At 44.1% G+C, this 20,209-nt stretch overlaps 1 protein-coding gene across 11 annotated transcripts in view; it reads left to right on the forward strand.

Moving 5' to 3' along the window:
• The first annotated feature begins 27 nt into the window (after positions 1 to 27).
• The window catches only part of XRRA1 (X-ray radiation resistance associated 1), an 84,561-nt gene continuing 64,379 nt past the window's right edge, over positions 28 to 20,209 (forward strand). For 3 of the 11 annotated variants that reach the window (XM_059930807.1, XM_059930812.1, XM_059930809.1), the window contains exons 1-7: positions 177 to 197; positions 2,774 to 2,829; positions 5,453 to 5,550; positions 10,894 to 11,075; positions 14,328 to 14,399; positions 15,592 to 15,664; positions 18,789 to 18,886. In XM_059930807.1, coding sequence (XP_059786790.1) covers positions 5,457 to 5,550; positions 10,894 to 11,075; positions 14,328 to 14,399; positions 15,592 to 15,664; positions 18,789 to 18,886 — 519 coding nt within the window. In that variant the 5' untranslated portion in view covers positions 177 to 197; positions 2,774 to 2,829; positions 5,453 to 5,456. Of the gene's footprint in view, positions 198 to 2,773; positions 2,830 to 5,452; positions 5,572 to 10,893; positions 11,076 to 14,327; positions 14,400 to 15,591; positions 15,665 to 18,788; positions 18,898 to 20,209 lie in introns of those variants that run through there. The other 8 variants (XM_059930808.1, XM_059930814.1, XM_059930810.1 and 5 more) reach the window with 8 other exon arrangements.

Raw genomic sequence — 20,209 nt, forward strand, 5'->3', positions numbered from 1 at the left:
AATTAGAAGCTCCAGTCATCAGTTGCCGCCTACTCGGGCAGCCGCCGCGTCGCGGTTACTAAGGGGTGGAGAAGGTAGTGGCAGGCGCCACCGTGGAGCGGCTCCGAGTTCCCCGGGAGGCTCGCAGGCGCGCATCCCGCCAGACCGGGCCGTCACCCCCGCGGACGTCTCGGAGGCGGAAGCGACGCCGGAGGCAGGTGCGGCTGGAAACTGGAAACTTAGTTTGCGTGACGGGTTAGAGTCTCCCCCGCCCCAGATGTAGCGTTTGGCAAGGAGGGGGCAGGAGCTCGTCCTTCATCCTTCTCTAGCCCTGTAACTGCACGTACTGGTTCTTTGGTGACTGTCATCTTAGCTGTTAGCGTTGTTTTCGTGTTACAGAGAACTCACATTCGCTGAGTGCCTACTGCCTGCCAGGCGCTGTCTTAAGTGCATATATATCCATCCTCTCATTTAGTCCCCAAACGGACCAGTCAGATGAGGAAACTAAGGAACTTAACCAAGGCCAGATAGCATGTATCAGAACCTAGTTTAGCAGCCAGATTTTTTTAAAAATAAATTTATTTATTTTATTTATTTATTATTTTTGGCTGCGTTGGGTCTTCGTTGCTGCACACGGTCTTTCTCTAGTTGCGGCGAGCGGGGGCTGCTCTTCGTTGTGGTGCGCGGGCTTCTCATTGCGGTGGCTTCTTTTGTTGCAGAGCACGGGCTCTAGGCGCGCGGGCTTCAGTAGTTGGGGCTCGCGGGCTCTAGACCGCAGGCTCAGTAGTTGTGGCGCACTGGGGCTCGCGGGCTCTAGAGCGTAGGCTCAGTAGTTGTGGTGCACTGGCTTAGTTGCTCCGCGGCATGTGGGATCCTCCCCGACCAGGGCTCGAACCCGTGTCCCCTGCACTGGCAGGCGGATTCTTAACCACTGCGCCGCCAGGGAAGCCCCCAGATGTTGTTGTTTTTTTTTGTTTTTTTGTTTTTTTTTTGACATCAAACCAGTGTCATGCTCCCTTTGTTACCACCTGGGGTCCTTGGACTCTTTAATCAATAGAAATTGGTAAGAGGCCAGGTGGGGGGAATTCAGGCAAGGCTTTATTGGGACTCGTCCTGCAGCAGGAGGGAGCAAAACAAGAAACAGGTGGGGGTGGAGGGGTGGGGGGTGGCGGGTGAGCTGGTCCCTTAAATGGAGTGAGGGTGGGGGTGTGGTGGGAGGGGTGCCTTAGGTGGTCTGCCCACCCCCTTGGTGGTGCTGTGCGCAGGGGTCACGTGCAGCACCCTGCTTTTGCTCCTAACACCTCAGAAGTGGCAGTTGGCTTTTGGCCTTTTTGTGTCTTACTGTTCATAATTTGCCCCAACTGTGCATGCATGCAGTTACTTTTAGTCCCTTCGAGTTTCTTTGTATTTTGTTGTTCAAGGAGATGTTTGTCCAGGTGCAAGCACTCTAGTAAAGGGTCACAGGTCTCAGCCTATCTCACCTTTGCCACTCTGCCTTTACAGTTTTAGGATGTAATAATATTCCAGATTTTTATTAATTCTTTTTTTTTTACACAAATATTTATTGAGCACCAACATTGCTTGGAACTGTACTAAGGGATACTAGGGGATCAGAAAAGACCTGTTCCCTACATTCATGGAACTCCGACTCTAATGACTTAGAGTTATCACATAACAGGACTTAATACACTATGATCTACTACACTGCTTCATTTTTTTTTAACTCCCCATGAATTCCTCATATAAGTGTCCAAATGATTGAACAAACTGAGTACCTACTATGGAGCGGTCACTGTTCTGGTCACTGGGCACATACCCCTGAATAACAGGCAAAACACCCGTCTTGATAAAGCTAACGCTCACATGACCATAATTATTACTAAAAACTATTAGATGCAGTTTCTTCACCTATGTGAAACAATCCAGTCAGATGCCCCTGTAGCTTTTTATCTTTTTATAACTTATGTTTCAAGACCCAGCTCTAATGTCACCTGCTCTGTGAAACCTTCCCTGATCCTTCTTCCTTCTTTGCAGACAGAATGAAGAACTCCATAGTATTGTGTTCATGGTTCCATTTAGTTCAGTAAGCACTCAATTGAGCCTCTTCAATGGACCAGACCCTGTTTGAGGCGCTGGGGATAAAGATATAGGTAGGACCCAGGCCTGGCCTTAGAGAGGCTCACTGAGGTTAGGGTGTGAGGAGTGGGGAACAGACAGGTAAGCAGGCCATTATAATACCGTGTGGCACGGTGCCTTCATTAAGAGGTAGGCTGAGGTGGTAACACAGATAAGGGTCAACCTGAGGAGGGGGATATACAGGAAATTTTTCTGTATGCGTCAGGCAAAGAAGAGGGGCAGAAGTGTGATAGACCAAAGGAATGGAAAAAGCAACTGCATGCAGATGAGAAGCATTATTCTGTGTTTGCGTGTGTGTGTGTGTGTCTTACCTTTCAACTTTGTCTTTGCTGGTTTTATCATGCACATGCATAAGTTTATTTTGTGTAAATGGTCATATAAATGATCCTTTCCTTTCTAATTTGTGATTTGCACTTCCTATTAAGCACTCTAGGCCCACCCCATTGTCATAAAATTATTCTCTTGTTCCACCCCCCTGTCTATGTCTCTGTCTCTATTTCTTTTCTATCTGTTTCTGGGATCTTTAGTCCTGTGGTATTTTTCTAGGCCCCAGGTGAGACACATTTTGGAGCAAAGGGTCACAGTATGATATAATTAATGAGAAAGTTCAAGAGCTCTAAATGGCAAACTAAGAAGGAGTGCAATATCTATTTTACAGGTGAAGAAAAAAAAAAAAAAGGAAGTCAAGAGGTCTTTCCCAAGATCAGAGATCAAGTAAGTACTATGCAAATCAGAGCCAAGGTCCCCATATTCTGTAAGTTACTGGAGTTTTCTCCAGAAGTCATCTTCTCTAACATTTTCCAGGCAGCTATTTACTCATTCATTCATTCATTCATTCACCCATCTAGCAGATAGGTGTGATTGGTCACAAGAGAGATTTCCTGAAAGACAGATTGACTGGATGACTGTCTTCCCCATCCAACCATCCATCCATCCCTTCATCTTCCCAACACATTTTTAATGTGTTCTAGGCTCTATGCTAGGCTCTGGGATTATATAGGTCTCTAGGTATTATAGGCCCCATAGCAGGTGGGAAGTTGGTAAGGGGAGAAAACAATTATAATAAAGTGATAAGTGTTATACTAGGAGAAGTATGGAGTATCGTGGAAGCACATAGAAAGGGCCCCCAACCCTTTTCAGGGTGGTCAGGGATCAGGAAATTCACAGTGCCCTGTGTTGAACCAAAGGAGATGTCAAGATCACTCATTCATTCCACAGGTACTTATGGAATCTATTATGTGCCAGGTGTTAGGTACTGGGAGTGAAGAGATGAACACCATAGATGCTGTCCTTCTCCTGGAGGCGCTCAAAGTCTAGTTAGGGAGATTAAAAATATGTATAAAAACTCTTGGGCCCTGGGAGTACCATTGTACCCTTCATTTGGCTCACATATGTTTATTGGGTGTTTCCTATGAGCTTTCCAAGAGTGGAAGAGAGACAGTAAATTGGACATGTTTCCAGACTTGGAGGTTCAGAGACCATTGAAACAGCCCCCTCACGATTGTTAGTAATCTTATGAGGTAGGAAGGGGTCTGGCCATGAAAGACTTACAGAAGAAAAACTCCAGAGTTTAGCTAAAACAGCAGTTATGTCCCTCTGGTTGGTTCAGTGAGGACTTTATGGAAGGGATGACATCTGGACTGGGTCTAGAAAGAAGCTTGTTTTTTCTATTACCTCATTTAATTCTCACAACAATTGTCTGAGGCACAGGTTTTAATCCTCATTTTATATGTGAGAAATCTGAGGCACAAAGAGGTAAAGTGATTTGCAGGAGGTCACTCAGCTTAGTAGTAGAAACTAGTCTCAAATTTAAGTCTCTTGTCTCTAAAATTGTTGCCGCCTCCTACTGCACCCCTCTACTTTTCATATTTGTCACTTCCAGGAAACATTTTCTCAGGACACCTGATCCCAGCTCTCCACTCTGCTCCTTCTTTGTACTGAATCTCTTCCCAGACCCTCCATCTCAGGGTTCCACATTCTTGCCAGGCAAGAAAGAACCCTTTCCCTGGCCAGGTTCCCAAACCTCTGCTACCCAAATTGTCTGAAGCTATCCCAAAGCAGATTAGGGAATGACTGGATCCTTTTAAAGAAAAATCTCAATCTATAAGAGCTTAAGGTTCAAAAAATTTAGATCTTTGATAAGAGATTTTTTGCCTAAAGGAAGTGACATTTGAGCAGAATCTTAACGCATGAGATCAGCCAGATGAACGAGGTGGAAAGAGCTATTTTAGGCCAAAGGAACACTAAGAACAAAGGCATGGAAGACCGAATGTGTTTGGGGGAATAGAAAATGATTCTGTGAGCCTCTTGGACGGAATGACTGGAGCTGGAAAGTTAGGACATAGGTCTCCAGGGGCCTTCAAGACCAGGCTCAAGCTTGCTCAGTGGGAATCCAGTCAGAAGACTGTTGCAGTGTTCTAGGTGGGAGACGATGAAAGATTTAATGAAAGCAGTGAGTGTACTTCTGAGCTGGAATTTTCGTGACTCCTGACCAATGGAATCCCATTTCACCAGGCATTATATTTGTCAGACCTCTCTTTCTAAAGCACAGCTTGGGTCATGGCTCTCCCCAACTTAGATATCATCCATGTCTCTCCGTTACCTACAATGTGGAGTCTGGGCTCCTAGCCTGGCACTGAAGGCCTTCAAGAAGCAGGCACCATCCTTCCCATTCAGCCTTATTGTCCAAGACTCCCAAACACACCTCCTTCCCCTTCCTGGATCAGGTTCTTTCTTTACTGTGCCAGATGTACCCACCACTGTGCCCTTAATCCTGTGGCCCTTTCTATTAATGCTTATCCTTCTCTCTATCAGAAAACTCAGTTCATCTCTCAAACCCCATTTATCCAGTTCACATCTCATTATTTGCACATCATCTTGCCTAAAGTATGAGAGCCCTCTTCCCTGAACTCAAAACAAAGAACATAGCTAGTGAACACTTAATATGTACCAGGCACTACCTTTCCAACTTGATCTTCTCCTTTGTCTATTAAGGTAGACATTTTACAGGCGAGGAAACTGAGGCTTAGAGGGGTAGAGAATTTTCCTAGTCAGTAAGTCAGGCAAGAGCCAAGATTCAAACCAGGTCTGTCTGAGCCCAAAAGTGATGCTTTTTCTAGTGTTTCACTGAGCTACGGTTGATTTGAACCGAAAAACCCAGGGCCTATCTCCCTTGTTATCTAAAGGGTCGGCCCATTTCTGAAGCAGGACAGTGGACCTCTAGGGCCTCGGAGCTAGGGTATGTGTTAGGGGTGGTCCTGGTGGGCTCACAGACTGTGTTGGGGTGAGAGAGCAGCCCTGTACCTTCTCACTCCTTACTTTCTTGCTTGGCTCTCAGGGACATGGCCTCCTCAGGAGTCTACAAACTGGATGATGGGAAGCCTTATCTGAGCAACTGCTTTCCGGCCAAAAATCTGCTTCGGATGCCAGAGGAAGGTCAGGTGACTTCTCAGATCAGTACGTTTGCCTCACACCCAGCTACTGCTTCAGAATGTCCCTGACACCCATTTCTTCCTCTTCAGCCCCTTCCCTGCTGTTCCCTGCCCTTACACAATCTCTTCCCTTCCAATCCATCTCCCCCAAGCAGTCTCAGGGAGCCTTATTTTTCTTTTTAATTTTATTTATTTATTAGAATTTTTAAATTTTTATACAGTTTTTCCAGGTTACTTTCCATTTACAGATATTGGCTATATTCTCCACGTTGTACAATACATCCTTGAGCCTAACTTACACCCAGCAGTTGGTACCTCCCACTCTCTCACACCTATATTGCCCCTTCACCACCACCCCCACCCACTGGTCACCACTAGTTTGTTCTCTGTATCTGTGGCTCTGCTTCTTTTATGTTATATTCACTAGTTCGTTGTATTTTTTAAATTCCACATAGAAGCAATATCATGCAGTATTCAGCTTTCTCTGAGTTATTTCACTTAGCATAATGCCCTCCAAGCCCATCCATGTTGTTGCAAATGGCAAAATTTCATTCTTTTTTATGGCTGAGTAGTATTCCATTGTATATATGTACCACAGCTTCTTTATCCATTCCTCTGTTGATGGACACTTGGCTTGTTTCCATGTCTTGGCTGTTGTAAATAATGCTGCTGTGAACATTGGGGTGCATGTATGTTTTCGAATTAGTGACTTTGTTTTTTTCGGATATATACCCAGGAGTGGAATTGCTGGATCATATGGTAGTTCTGTTTTTAGTTTTTCGAGGAACCTCCACAGTGTTTTCCACAGTGGCTGCACCAATTTACATTCCCACCAACAGTGCACAAGGGTTCTCAGGGAACCTTCTAAAGTGCACATCTAACCATAGTGTTCCCTTCTGTTTAGTGACTTCTCACTGCTGGTTCCTTTACCTTCTGCTCTAACCCCCCTTATCCTGTTTTACAACCCTTTTCCTTGATTTATGCCCTGTTCCATAGTGTTTCTAATATTTTCACATAGCTTTTTAACATTCACCCAGAATGTTCCAGCCCTCATCCCAGTTATCCAAACTCCTCCCATCCCACAAGGCCCAGCCTTTCTCCCACTTCTTCCAGTAAGCCGTGTCCAGCTACTCCATCCCTCAGTGCCCATCCTCTCTTGTCAGCCATCTTCCTTTCTGTGTTTCTTACTTGCTGTGTAATTATAGTCTGCCCAGCTCCTAAATAAAATGGCTTAAAGTTGACTCTGCTAAGTAGTTTTTCAAACATTTATCTAGTTAAAGACTCCCCTGGGGCAGGGACTCCTCCTCAGGCTGAGCAGAGTCCTGCTGATGGAACACTGCCGAGAAGTGTGGGTTCACTGGATTGGATTTGCTGCTTTGAAAGGGTAGAGCCAGGGAGAAGTAGCCCTAGCTTACCCTAGATGAAATGACGTGCTGGTCACTCTGTACATGGAAGAGTAGAAAAACCTTCTCCTCCAGCCTGTGCTCCCCACTTCTCTTGAGTGATTTCATTTTTCACACAGAGACCTTCTTTGGCCACCTATCTGTTGAAAACCCTCCCATGGAGCTCTCAGTATGCACTCATGATTTCACATCCACACCCCCTCACACACACATAGATGGACAGATAGAGAAATAAATATAGCCATATGTATCTACATGTGTTAGTATATGTACCTGTATTTCCTGGGCCACTGAGGGCAGTGACACCTCAGTCGCAAAGAGCATGCCTGCCACCTAGATGTTGATTTCTAAATACCATTCTCCAGTAAACAAAGCCAGGGCTGGGCTTCCCTGGTGGCGCAGTGGTTGAGAATCTGCCTGCTAATGCAGGGGACATGGGTTCGAGCCCTGGTCTGGGAAGATCCCACATGCCGCGGAGCAACTAGGCCCGTGAGGCACAACTACTGAGCCTGCGCGTCTCGAGCCTGTGCTCCGCAACAAGAGAGGCCGCGATAGTGAGAGGCCCGCGCATCGCGATGAAGAGTGGCCCCCACTTGCCGCAACTAGAGAAAGCCCTTGCACAGAAACAAAGACCCAACACAGCCAAAAATAAATAATAAATAAATAATAATAAAATAAAAAAAAAAAAAAAAAAAAAAACAAAGCCAGGGCTCCTCAGACAAAAACCTGTTTCTAGGGCTGAGGCAAGAAAAATACATATTGAGCCTGGAACATTATGTGGTGCCAGAAAATAAAGCAGTGCTCAGAAAAATGATGGGGGCAATTTGAAAGGACATAGGTGCCAAACTGAAGGAGCGCCCAATGGCCAAAGCTGGAACAATATGAGCAGCAAAATAAATAAAGGTAGAATTGGGTTGTAATCTGTAGAATAAGTAAATAGTCATGATCCCATGCTGATATAATTAAATTAAGAATACATAAATAAGTGGGGGAGAAGGAAGAGTCCTTCCTTAAAATAGAATTACAGTTAATAAATGTAGAAGGAATGAAGGAAATAGAAAATTACTTTTTTGGGGGAAAATCACTTTTTTGGGGGAAAAAAATCACTATTAAAACATAACAATAATAACTTTTACAGGCAAGAAACTTCTATGGATGCTGTATCAGTCAGGGTTCTTCAGAGAAATAGAATCAATAAGATGTGTGTATGTATGTCCGTGTGTGTGTGTGTGTATCTCCTACAAGTTTTGTTTTCATATACGTATATGTGTATATACATATGGACCAACACACATATATAAATTATGTATTTTTAAGGAACTGGTTTATGAAATGTGGAGGCTGGCAAGTCTGAAATCTATAGGACAGGCAAGCTGAAAACTCAGGGAAGAGCTGATGCTGCAGTCTTAAGGCAAAATTTCTTACTTCTTTGGGAAGCCTGTATTTGCTTTTAAGGTCTTTCAAGTGAGTGGGTGAGACCCACACATCATCAAGGATAGTCTCCTTTACTTCAAGTCAACTGGTTGTGGATGTTAGCCACACCTACAATATACCTTCACAGCAACACCTAGTTAGTGTTTGATTGACTAACTGCTTATCATAGTCTAGCCAAGTTGACACAAAATTAATCATCACAGATGCTAGGATTAGTGGGTCAAAGTATGATGAGAAACAGGATATTTGTATAGTCTTGAGCTATCTTTATTAATTACAAAGGGACTTCTTAGTAACTAAGAGAAACTAAGCCAATACCACCTTGGCCAAGTGATCAAAATAAACATCACCAGTCATGAGACATATTGACATCACGTATGCCCTGACATTTTGTGCTGAGGAGGGCACAGCATCACTTCTTGCCAAACTGCAAGGCCTTAGTCTAATTATGGGAAAACATCAAACAAACTCAAATTGAGGGACATTTGATAAAGCAGTTGACTAGTACTCTTCAAAAGTGTCAAGATCACACAAGAAAAATAGAGACTACAGAACTGTCACAGTTTGGGGGAAACTAAGGAGACGTGACAACTAAATGAAATGTGAGATCTTGGATTGGATCCTGGAACAGAAAGAGAACATTAGTGAGAAAACTGACAAAAATCAAAGAAAGGCTGTAGATTCATTACTAATATTATGCCAGTGTTAATTTCTTGGTTTTAACCATTGTATTATGATTATAAAAGATGTTAACATTAAGGAACCTGGGTGAAAGCTGTACAGGAACTCTGTATTATTTTTACAGCTTTTCTGGAAGTCTGAAATTATCTCAAAATGAAAATTTACAGGGGAAAAAAACCTTCCCATGAATACTCTTCCTGCTAAAAGCCTACCCCATTAAAACCCAAACTCCTTATTCTGGTCCTCAAGACCTTTGAGATCTGACTCTGCTGACCTCTGCAGCCTCATCTCTTTTCCCTCAGGTCTATCTCCCCACACACTCCAGGCCTTCCTTCCTGGCTCTGTTGGCGGTTTTGGCACCAACTCAGGCTGGAGGCTCTAGGAGTTTGGGCTATTGGGATAGGACAAAGGTCCATGGCCCAGATGGGGGCAGCCCTGGGAAATGAGTGCCTGGGCTGTCAGACCCAGGATGGGAATAGGAACTGGCTCACCTCAGACGTAGGATGGGAGCTGCATCCAAGAGGCAGGATTAGCAGCAGTGGTCAGGTGAGCGAAGGCGAGCCCTTGAGGCAGGGGTAGCGGGCTATGCAGGCAGAGAGCCAGTGGTCAGGGGCACCAGGCTGGTTCCCACAGCTCTATGCTGTTCTTCTGTGCAGTCCCAATCTTTCATACATCTGAGTACTGCTTGTGCTCTCCCCTCTGCCTGTGCTCTTCCATCTTTCATACATCTGAGTACTGCTTGTGCTCTTCCCTCTGCCCAGGCTGCTTGGTTTTTCCATCTCCACCTAGTCAACTTTCAACATACAAGATCTAGCTCATGCCCTATGCTGGTAGCTCCCCGCTCTGGGCTTCACAGAACCCTTTACATTATTGAGCTCCTTCGAATCCTCCGTTGTATTCTTCTCCATAGCCCCAACTCCTGGCACAAAGTAGATGCTCAGAAAAGGTCTGAATGGATGATTGTGGGTGAGAGCTGTGGCTCAGGGTAAGTTCAGCAACACTCACAGTGTGGTAAGCTCTGTGCAGGCCTTGGGAATACTGAGATGAATGAATCAAAGTCTGTGCTCTCATGGAGCTTCCACTCTAGAGGGCAAGACAGACAATAAACAAGCGAACAAATACAATAATTACAGATTACAATGAATAAACTAGTGATGAAGGAGAGAACAGATTCCAGAATGTTGTCATGATTTTTGTTAGGCAGGCTTACTAGTAAACCTCATATTCTTCTTTTTACTTAACATACATTTTCTAGTTCGTTCTACAGTGAGCATGTATTATTGGGTCTTTAAAAAATGCCTGAGCTCCTAATGCAACTTTTGCCCTATAATGATAGAATCCAGGGTATGTTCTGGGAAGATGTAGCCCATTGAGTTGGTGTCACACAATGGGCTTTACCTTTACCCAAGAGATGACAAATGGGGCAATAACTAGCTGGCCCAGGAAAAAATGATCAGCTCTGCTGAGGAGAGTCAGGGAAGGCTTCACAGAATAGGAAATACTTGACCTACAATCTTGAAGGAACAATTAGAGTTTGGAGGCAAAAATGTGGAGGAAGGAATTGGGCAAGTCATTCTACACTTTGAGTGTTAGCCTTTTTGTCTGTAAAATGGGGGCAGTAGCATGTCTTCACTGGGTTTGGGGTTGGGGGCCAATTAAATAAGACAGGTATATAGCCGCTCCCCCTCCCCAGCTGCAGCACGGTATCTGGTGCATATTAGGTAATGAGCTAATTTTTGTTTTAGTATTAAAGATAAACATTCTGTAAGTGCACGAGTTGTGGCTTTGGGGGAGTTTGCTCCTTGTCACTGTTCTGATCTTCTCAACAGGCCGAGGACACTGGTTAGTGGCTCGGAAATGTAGCCTCAAGAAGAAGCCCAGGGGTGTGGTTGAAGCACGAGCTGAAGGTCAGGAAAGCCAGAAGGTTTCTTTTGAGGTTGGAGGAAAGAAAGGGTCTCGACAGGAAAACCAAGTGAACACTCCGGGACACGTGCTGGACCAGGCTTTTCTGGTGAGAGTAAATGCATCCTGAAAGGCTGGCAGCACCAGCTGACGACCGTCTTGGTGGGGGGCAAGGACTTGCCCTGCTTCCCTCTGGTACAGTTACCCCCAATCCACCCCAAACTATTAGAGTGATCTTGGCAAATTGAGTGTAGCCAGGATGATGAAGGGACCCAGAGCTTTCTTTATATGTAAAGCTTTCTTTACATCCACCTTATGAGATAGGTATTATCATCCCTATTATGTTGTTGCCATTGTGCAGATGAGAAAACTGAGGGCCCAAGAAGTAATTTGCCTTGGCCAAGGTCCCTCAGCTAGTAATTAGGACTCTGGTTTACCCAGGATTAGAACTACTCAGAATTAGAACTCTGGTCTACCGACTGCAAAGGCTGTGCCTTTATATTTTATCAAGTAAAAAGTCTTAATTGAGCCAGCGAGGCAAAGCAGTAGGTCAGGTGGAACAGTAAATTGAAAAATCGTATTCTAGCACCTAGTAGAGTGTAAAGATTCCTGCTCTGCTCTGGGGAGATCTCTCTAGGAGCAGGGGGATTGGGGAGGCCCCACATACCACATCCTTTGTCCTTTGGGTTTAGTGTCTGGCTGAAAGCCAGGGATGCCAACTAGATATACCCAGTGTCTGGGACAGGCTTTACAAAGGGAACTGGGGTGGCTGTGTTAGAGACCAGCCAGGTAATTTCACATCTGCTCTGTGCAGTGCTTCAGTGGCTTTGCAAAGCCAATATTCATGTGCAGTCCAGTGCTCATAGCTCCCTAGGAAGAACTCCCTGGCAGCCTACTTTGTTCCCAGGCTTTGCTTATGGTTCCCAAGAGATAAGTTTCTGCACAGATCAGATGTTGAAAGAGAGCTTCAAGGAGGCAGCTGGGTACATCTCCCCTCAAGGTGGATAGTATAAGCTTTTTGCAGAGTCCTGTGGAATTTCTTTGATTATTAGGTCCACTTCTCACTGGGAATGAGGAAGACTGAAGCAGCAGTACTGAGGAGGGGCAGAAGCACTTCCCATAGGACTCTTCTTTTCCCCTTTGTTTTCAACATATACATCCCCCATTAATTGAGATAGCTCGTTACCCATGTTGCCACTTTGGATAGCAGAAGCATCAAGGATGTTTTTCAGAGTAATGGGGTACCTACCCGCCTATTGGATATGAATGTTTCACTGGCACTTCATATTGACCTACTGCACCAGTCCCCTTATTCCAAGTCCCCAAAACACCTCTTTTCTAGTGTTTAATATATGGTCTCAATGATGGTCTCAATACTATCTACCCAGTCACCAAGCAAGTAACTTGGGGTTATCCTTGACACGTGCCTCTCCCTCACCACCCTCATCCCTGCCATTACCAAACCCTGGTACTTTCATTAGTTGTCAAATCTGTATTCTTCTCTTCATCTGCCCTGCCACCACCCTAATCTGGGCTACCATCATCTTTTATTGGACTAATTCAGTAACTTCCTAACTATTATAGTTTGAACCAACTAGCATGCTTTTGTTTCACATAAAAAGAAGCCAGAGGCATTGTTATTCTAGAGTAGGTTAATTCATTGGTTTAATGACTTCTTCCAAGTCCCAGGTTCCTCCATCTCTCTGCTCTTATATCCTCGGCACATTAGCTTGTCCTCTTGGGCTGATTGCCTTCATGATCCTGAGATGGCTGCTGAACTCTGGTCATCACATTTAAAGGATAACGTCCAGAGGTAGAAAAGGGATTGTCACTGTCTTATATCGATTTTTAAAGGTAAGAACTTCCCGGAATTGGCCTCCCACCCCCAGCAGCCAGCGTCTCCTTGGCCAAACCTATATCACAAATCCCAACAGTCAATGGTTAGGGGAACATGACCACCATGACTGGATTAGACAAAGTCAAGACTTAGCCTGTGGAGCTGGAGTTGAAGGATATATCCACTCAGAGAAATGTGAACGATATTGGGGTTCTTTAACAAGGAAGAAGTAGAGAAGTGGCTCTAGAGAAGCCAGTTAACAATGTCTAGTACAGTGGTCTCTCACCACCCTTTCCTGTCTTCTCATCCTTTCTGCGTGTGTCAGACATAGCAATTTTTATAAAATTTCTATTAGCCCCCTGCCAAAACACCTCTGACAGATTTCCATTGACTATAGGATAAAATCCACGCTCCTTTACAGAGCCAACGTGGACACAAATGATCTAATGACTGCCTCCCTAGCCTTACCTTGTTTTTCATCCTCTCAAAAGCACCTTGCTTTCACCTGCCTTGATAATTTTCACGACCCCTGCTACCCACTTTCATGGGACCAGCTCCTACTTAGCACTTAGGTATCAGCTGAAATATTACTTCCTCAAGTGAGTATTTCCTCACTTCCACACTGAGGTTAGGACCTCCTGTTACTGTCTCCCATAGCATCTTGAATTTCTCCTTTAAAATATTTATCACATTTATAAATACTTGCTTGCTCCTTGGCTTCCATGCAGTTTTAAGCTTTCAGAAGGCATGGAATATTTCTGCTTCTTATTCATTGTCTTTTAAATTCCTAGTTCCATGCCTAAACATAAAAGGTACCATAACTAAATGATTAACTGAAAAAAAGAATGGGGTTTGATTAAACAGAAATAGAAACTCCAAAGCTGAGATTTTCTTCTGACTTTTTAATTGTGAAGGGCAACATATGGTAGTCCTAAGAGCATAGTGTTTAGTGATTACAGATTTGGATTCAAATCATAGACCTATCACTTACTGGCTGTGGGACCTTAGAGAAGTCACTTTATCTCTTTTAACCTTGCTTTTCTCATTTATGAAGAGACATAATCATACTTATGTCAAAGAGTTCAGTTAGGATTAGGAGAAAGTTTGTTGATATATTTAGCACAAAACATGGCCCAAAGTAGTGCTTAGTAAATATTTGGTGAATAAATGAATGAATGAACAAGCACACAAATTATGACAAATGTATGAGATTAGTAAAGCCCCAGAAATACAGATTTTTTTAAGAGCCAAGTAGAGGAAGTGGGGCCCAGCAAAGACAGAGAAGGAACAAAGAGGCAGGAATCCTCCTAAGAACCACGTAAAGTCAATGTTTCCATCCCCACCTTATGGGTGGGAAACAGAGGTGGGAGAGCTGAGGTGGCAGCTTGATTCTGAGCAGCTCCGAAGCCCATGCTCTTTCCACTGTGCCAGGCTGCCCTCCTCAACAGGGAGTCATTTGTTGTCTTGGCCAATTACATAAGCTTTGTTGGGGCCTTGACGCTGATTGTCTGCACTGTGTTCCAGCTGAAGCACCACTGTGTAAAGAATCCGTCCGACCTATGCAACATTAACGTGAGCGGCCTGAAGTTCTCCAAGGTAAGGCCAGCCAGCAGAGATGTGATTGGAGTGAGCCAGACCTGAGGTAGCTCCTGGCTGTTTGACCACTGTACTTCCAGAGTCCTTGGGGACTGGGAATCTGGTCATAGGGAGGGGGAGGGTCAGACAGGGACTCACTGGGCGGAAACAACATTCACAGACACAATCTTTTGCTATAAATTTGGTGTTGCCATTATCCCATTTGAAGTGAGTTAAAGGAAATAAATAACCTTATGGAAGTGGTTTGAATGTGCATAGAATTTTACTGGGGTGTGATTCATTGGATGACCCTGAGTTCCCATCAGAAGAGCCTACAGGAGAAGTTTCTCTCAGGTTTCAGTGCCAGGAGTGGTAGTGGTTCTCCCAAGATGCTGGTTTGTTCTCAACTCGCAGACTCTGTGACTTACGTTATGAGTCATGTTTCTTTCTTTGCACTGGCTAATAGGTAGCTTGGAGCTAGATTTGTGGCCTACCATTAGCCAGTGTACTGCTGTATACCACATAGGGCATATATTTTCGGTTTGTAGGCTTTCCATGGCATATAAAGAGAGATTGCTTATATAATGCCACATAGCAGTTAAAATGTATCAACGTAAATAAATCTAAAAAGATCTATGTGTCTCAACACAAGTAAATCTCAAACACATAGTGTTGAGTGAAGAAGGCAGGTTGCCGAATGATAAATACAGTATGATGGCATTTGATATAAAGTTTTAAAACATGTAAATAACACTGTATAAATGGTTTATGGATACACATACATGTAATACAAGTATAAAACAGGTATGGGAGTGATAATCACCAATTCAGGATAGCTGTTATCTGTGGGAGACAGGGAGAAGAGTACGACTGGGGATGGATACGTTATGGGGAGTGGTGGTGGTCAACTCTCTGTAGTGTTCTGTTTCTTTAAGGAAATTTGAAGCAAAGACAGCAAAATATTAGGATTTATTAAAGCTGGATAGTGGTTACACGGGCCTTCAGGGTAACATTCACTATACTTTTCTGAACATTTGAATTATTTCATAAGAGAAAAAAAAAAGAAGCAGAAAAGACCTTCCTGCCTTCAACAAGTATCTGCTCTTGTTCTTACCCCTTGAGGTCTTTGCTCCTTCTGACAGCAGCTCTGGAGCTTCAGCAAGGCCTGCAGGCAGGGAACTAACCTTGTGTTCTTTGAAATGCCTTCTCACAGGCTAAGGAAAAGGACTTCAAGCATTTTAATTCTGTGATTTACATCAATGCCTCAGAAAACCTACTGCCTCTAGGTAAGTTTTCTTCCTGAAAACTACCTTCTGCCTCTTGGCTGTCACAGCCAGTCTCTTGTGTTAGAACTGGCCTGTCAGTCCACCTGTGACTGGCCACGCATCCCTTTATTTGGAGTGCAGTAGGCTGGGTGAGGGAGAACACACAGACCTGATTCCAGCCCAGAGCTGGCACTGCATACTCAGAACATTTCTCTGTGAGCTCCTGCTTCTCTAACTGTAAATGGAGATAATGCCCTTCCTTTTTTCCTCCCCAAGGCAGGATACCTTGTAGACTCAGATGAGATAAGTACAGTCAGCCCTCCATATCTGTGGATTCCACATCCACAGATTCAACCAAATATGGATGGAAAATATTTGAAAAAAAATTCCAGAGAGTTCCAAAAAGCAAAACTTGATTTTGCCATGCACTGGCAACTACTTACGTAGCATATACATTGTATTTACAACTATTTACAGAGCATTTACATTATGTTAGGTAGCATTGGTAACCTAGAGATGATTTAAAGTATACAGGAGGCTGGGCACAGGTTATATGCAAACACTGCATCATTTTATACAGGGGACTTGAGCATCCACGATTTTGGTGTCCATGGTGGACGGTGGTGAAGGTGGGGGTTAGGGTGGAAGCGGTGGACCCAATCCCCTGCAGATACCAAGGGACTGCATGTAAGAAATTGTTAAGTCCTTGAAAGCTCCTGTAGGACTGTAAAGCCTTCTTGTTTATTCAGCAGATCCACAGCGACCCCTGCTGGGTGTCAGGACTATATGACTGCTTGGCTTTTAGAAATCAGTGTGTCCAGTTCCTGTTCTGGTGAGCTCAGTTATAGCAGGGTACGGTCAGTGCAATGATAGAGGGAATCAGAAAATCAACCAGGCCATCAACCGGGCCTAGAGTGTCAGAGGAAACTTCTGAGAAGAAGAGTACATAGGCTGAAACCTAAAACACGAATAGGAGTGACTCAGGAATTAGAAGGTGAGAAGGCATTTCAGGCCAACGGAGCAGATGTGGGCTGGCAGTGCCTGATCAGGGGCCCTGAAGAAGCTTTGTATGTGTGCAGGGTATATAGGTAGGGGAGAATGGAGACTAGAAAGGTGGGCAAGGACTATATTATCAGGGGCCCTGGGTGACTTGGACTTAATCCTGCAGGCAAAAGAGAGCCTTGGAAGGCTTTGAAATAGAGAGGCTCAGTGGTGGCTGTGAGGAGCGTGGATTATAAGATGGAAGCCCGGAAACCTGGAAGATGGTTTCATTTTTCCAGGAGAGAGGAAGTGAGACCTCAACCAGGGCTGTGGCAATAAGCGTGGAGGGGATTGAGAGAGTGAGAGAGATTCAAGAGGAGGTAGAATAACCAGACTTGGTAACTAATGGGCATGTAGAGAAAGGGAGGAACCAAGAGGATTTACTGAGACAGACAGCACTACAGGAGAGGCAGGTTTAGGGAGAAGTAAGATGAATTCAGTTTCGAATGCATTGAGGTTGAGGGGTGTTTTTAAAGAAGGATGTGACGAAGTCCCTGCCCTTGAGGAAACAGCATGGTCTGTCAGGAGCATGGGCTTGAAAAACAGGCAGCAGGCATATGAAAAGATGCTCAACCTCACTAGTAAATAAAACAGCATCAAAGTACTATTTTCTGCCTATCAAACATTGACAAAAATGAGAAGGACTGATGACTGCCAGCATTGGTAGGGAAATGGGTGCTCTCATAATCAAGTGTAATAAATTGGTGCAACATCTTTGGAAGGTAGTTTGGCGATGTCTCTTAACACAGTCTAGTAGTTCCACTCCCAGGAATTTATTCTACAGAAACACACTTGTACAAGGATGTTCACTGGAAACATCCCGAAAGTACATCTTTCTATTAGGCTCTACAAAACATTCCAACTCACAAAACCGCCATAGGCCACACTTGACACCAGGTTCACTTAGAAGACTCTGAGTAATTCCACACAGTATGCCAGCGGCACAACGTCAGCAGTTCCTCTTCAGTGGACTCCTCACTGCAGTTCATGAGCAGTTCACATAGCTGTTCACGTAGCCATCCATGAGCCATTCTCTGTGGCCCCTAGCTCAGGTCCAAAACAATGAAACTCTCATTGGGTGGATGCAGGAGCCACTCTGGCTTAGACACCTTGTTCCCCATAGGATCAGGTAGCTGTTGTAACACTCCGTAGACATGGCTCCCAGAGTTCCTGCAGAGGCCATGTCCAGTTATAGGCATCACCACACACAGCGAAGCCCAAAGTTATGGTGCCCCCTTGAGATAGTTACAGTTCATTTACAGTTTCTCCTAGTCCAGATGTGGTTTACTAACCTGGGGTCATTTTACCACAGCAATATTGCCTAATAATACAGTGACCATACCGTTTGTTTCATGTTACCAAGGGAAGAAGGCTAGAAAGTTAACCCAAGGTCCAGTTCTCGAGCAGAAGGGGAAGAGTGTTCTTAACCTTTTATCCAGATAGTCTAGCGACTGTCACTAGGGGAATGGTTAACTAAAACAGGGTATGTCTATACAACAGAACATAATTCAGACATGATGCAGATCTATATGTTTTGACTTGGAACAATCTTTCAGTCATATTGTTAAGGGAAAAAAGCAAGTCACAGTACAACGTGTGTAGTATGATTCCCTTTTTGTAAAAAGAAGCTGTGTGTGTGTGTGTGTGTGTGTGTGTCAGTAGACACATGAGAAAAAGTCGGGTATTATACATGAAGCTTTGAATAGTTACCTCTAGGTGTTGAGATTAAAGGGAACTTTTATGTTTCTATGTTTTTTAAAGCTTTTTGGTGGGAATGTTTCACTTTTATAACCAGAAATAATAAAGATCATTTTTAAAATGGGCTTTGGAATTAGGCTTAGATTCAGTTCTTGGCCCTTCCACTTACCAGCAATTCTATTTCTAGCAAATCACTTAGCCTAGCTAAGCCTTGGTTTCTTCAGCAGTGGAATGGAAGTAGTAATCCCTATTTTTCAGGGTTTTTAGAGATTTAGTGTCCATGTATGTAAAGCTCTTTACACAGTGTCTGGCCTAACGCAGTGGGAACCGAGTAAATGACCACTGTTAATATCTTTCTCTTATGTCCTTCACAAGCTACCGTTTCTCTCTTTCTCCTCCCCCTTAGAGGCATTTCACACATTTCCAGTCTTAAAGGAACTGGAGCTCGCATTTAATGGCATCAAAACAGTCTACGTGAAATATGGAGACTTTAAGTCCTTGGAAGTAAGTTGGAGGTAGGGAGTTTTTGGTGCCCACCTGTATCCCTGTAAGGAATGGGTGTAAGGAGTCTACTGATTAAAATTGGTGGGAAGGGGCTCTCTGGGCCTTTATAGCCACCTTGCTTCAGGGTGTTCCTCTGGGGAGGGTGGTTGAGTTGGTGGTGGTGGCCAGTGGGTGAGAATATATTATACTTAATGGCCACAGGGCATGGTCTTGGAAAATAAATGCCAAAGGTCATGTCCAAAGGAGTCTGTGCAGAGGAGTGGTTTTGAATAGAGTACTATAGGAAGGAGAATTTGAGGGGAGATCTGGATCCAGTGGGGGTTGAGCCATGGAGGTTAAGTGCTAGGCACAGCAAATTGGACCTGCTGAACTAGAGGCGTTATGGACCGATTCCAGAGACCCATCCTGGTATGAGTGAGCCAGATTGGTTCTAATGAGCTCGGATAAGGTTATGGGCCATAGGCCCAGGGATGAGTGTGAAATAAAGTAGAGCTGCTATAAGTTCTATAGCAGACTCTTGACATTTTTACATCCACAGCTGTTTTGTATTCACAAATACAAAAAACTTTGTTTGCACTCTTGGCTTTCTCCTAAATTAAATTTCCCATCGTCACGCATTTTCTATACATGTTCTCATACTTCAAGTTAATCACCTCTTCAACATCCATGAAAACTTTAAGACCATTTTTCGCAAAGAAACAAAGCTTTTGTCACCACCCGAGAGTCTGCATACGTGGAGAGTAGAGAACAGTAGAGCTGGCTTGAGGTGTGGGGCGGGCATCTGGCCAGGCTCACTCACTGAGTAATGGGCTCTTCCCCAGATGTTGGCTTTCTAGAAGAGCTTCAGAGTCACACCTCAGCAAAATGTCTGCATGTCATGAGCCTTGGGGTTTACCCCAAAGAGCTGGTAATTTAAATTATTTAATCTACAAACATCAAGAGTTGGCCATTCTTCATAAAAACCTCATTTAACCTGGTCTGGCCAGGGAGAGACCTTCCACAACACTGAACTTTTAAGAGTTGATGCCTTTTACATGCCAAAGTTTTAAGAAGTTTTAACCGCTTGGGATGGTGATCTTTCTAAAATGGATTATAAGTCCTTGCATTTTTAAAGCATGCTATACTGAATGTAATGGTACCTTTTCTCCGTGGTTTCCAGCCATATTGAGGATAACAGTGCTTTACTATGATTTCTGACAGGAGCGGCCCTCATGCTTATCCAGGAAGCAAAGCTCTTGAAAGTCCAATAAGGGAGAGGGAGAAAGTAAATTTACAACAACTGATGCAATTTTGTGCTAGGTTAAAAACATTTTATACCAGAGT

This window comes from Balaenoptera ricei, chromosome 8, assembly GCF_028023285.1.
Source record: "Balaenoptera ricei isolate mBalRic1 chromosome 8, mBalRic1.hap2, whole genome shotgun sequence".
NCBI classification, from domain to species: Eukaryota; Metazoa; Chordata; class Mammalia; order Artiodactyla; family Balaenopteridae; genus Balaenoptera; species Balaenoptera ricei.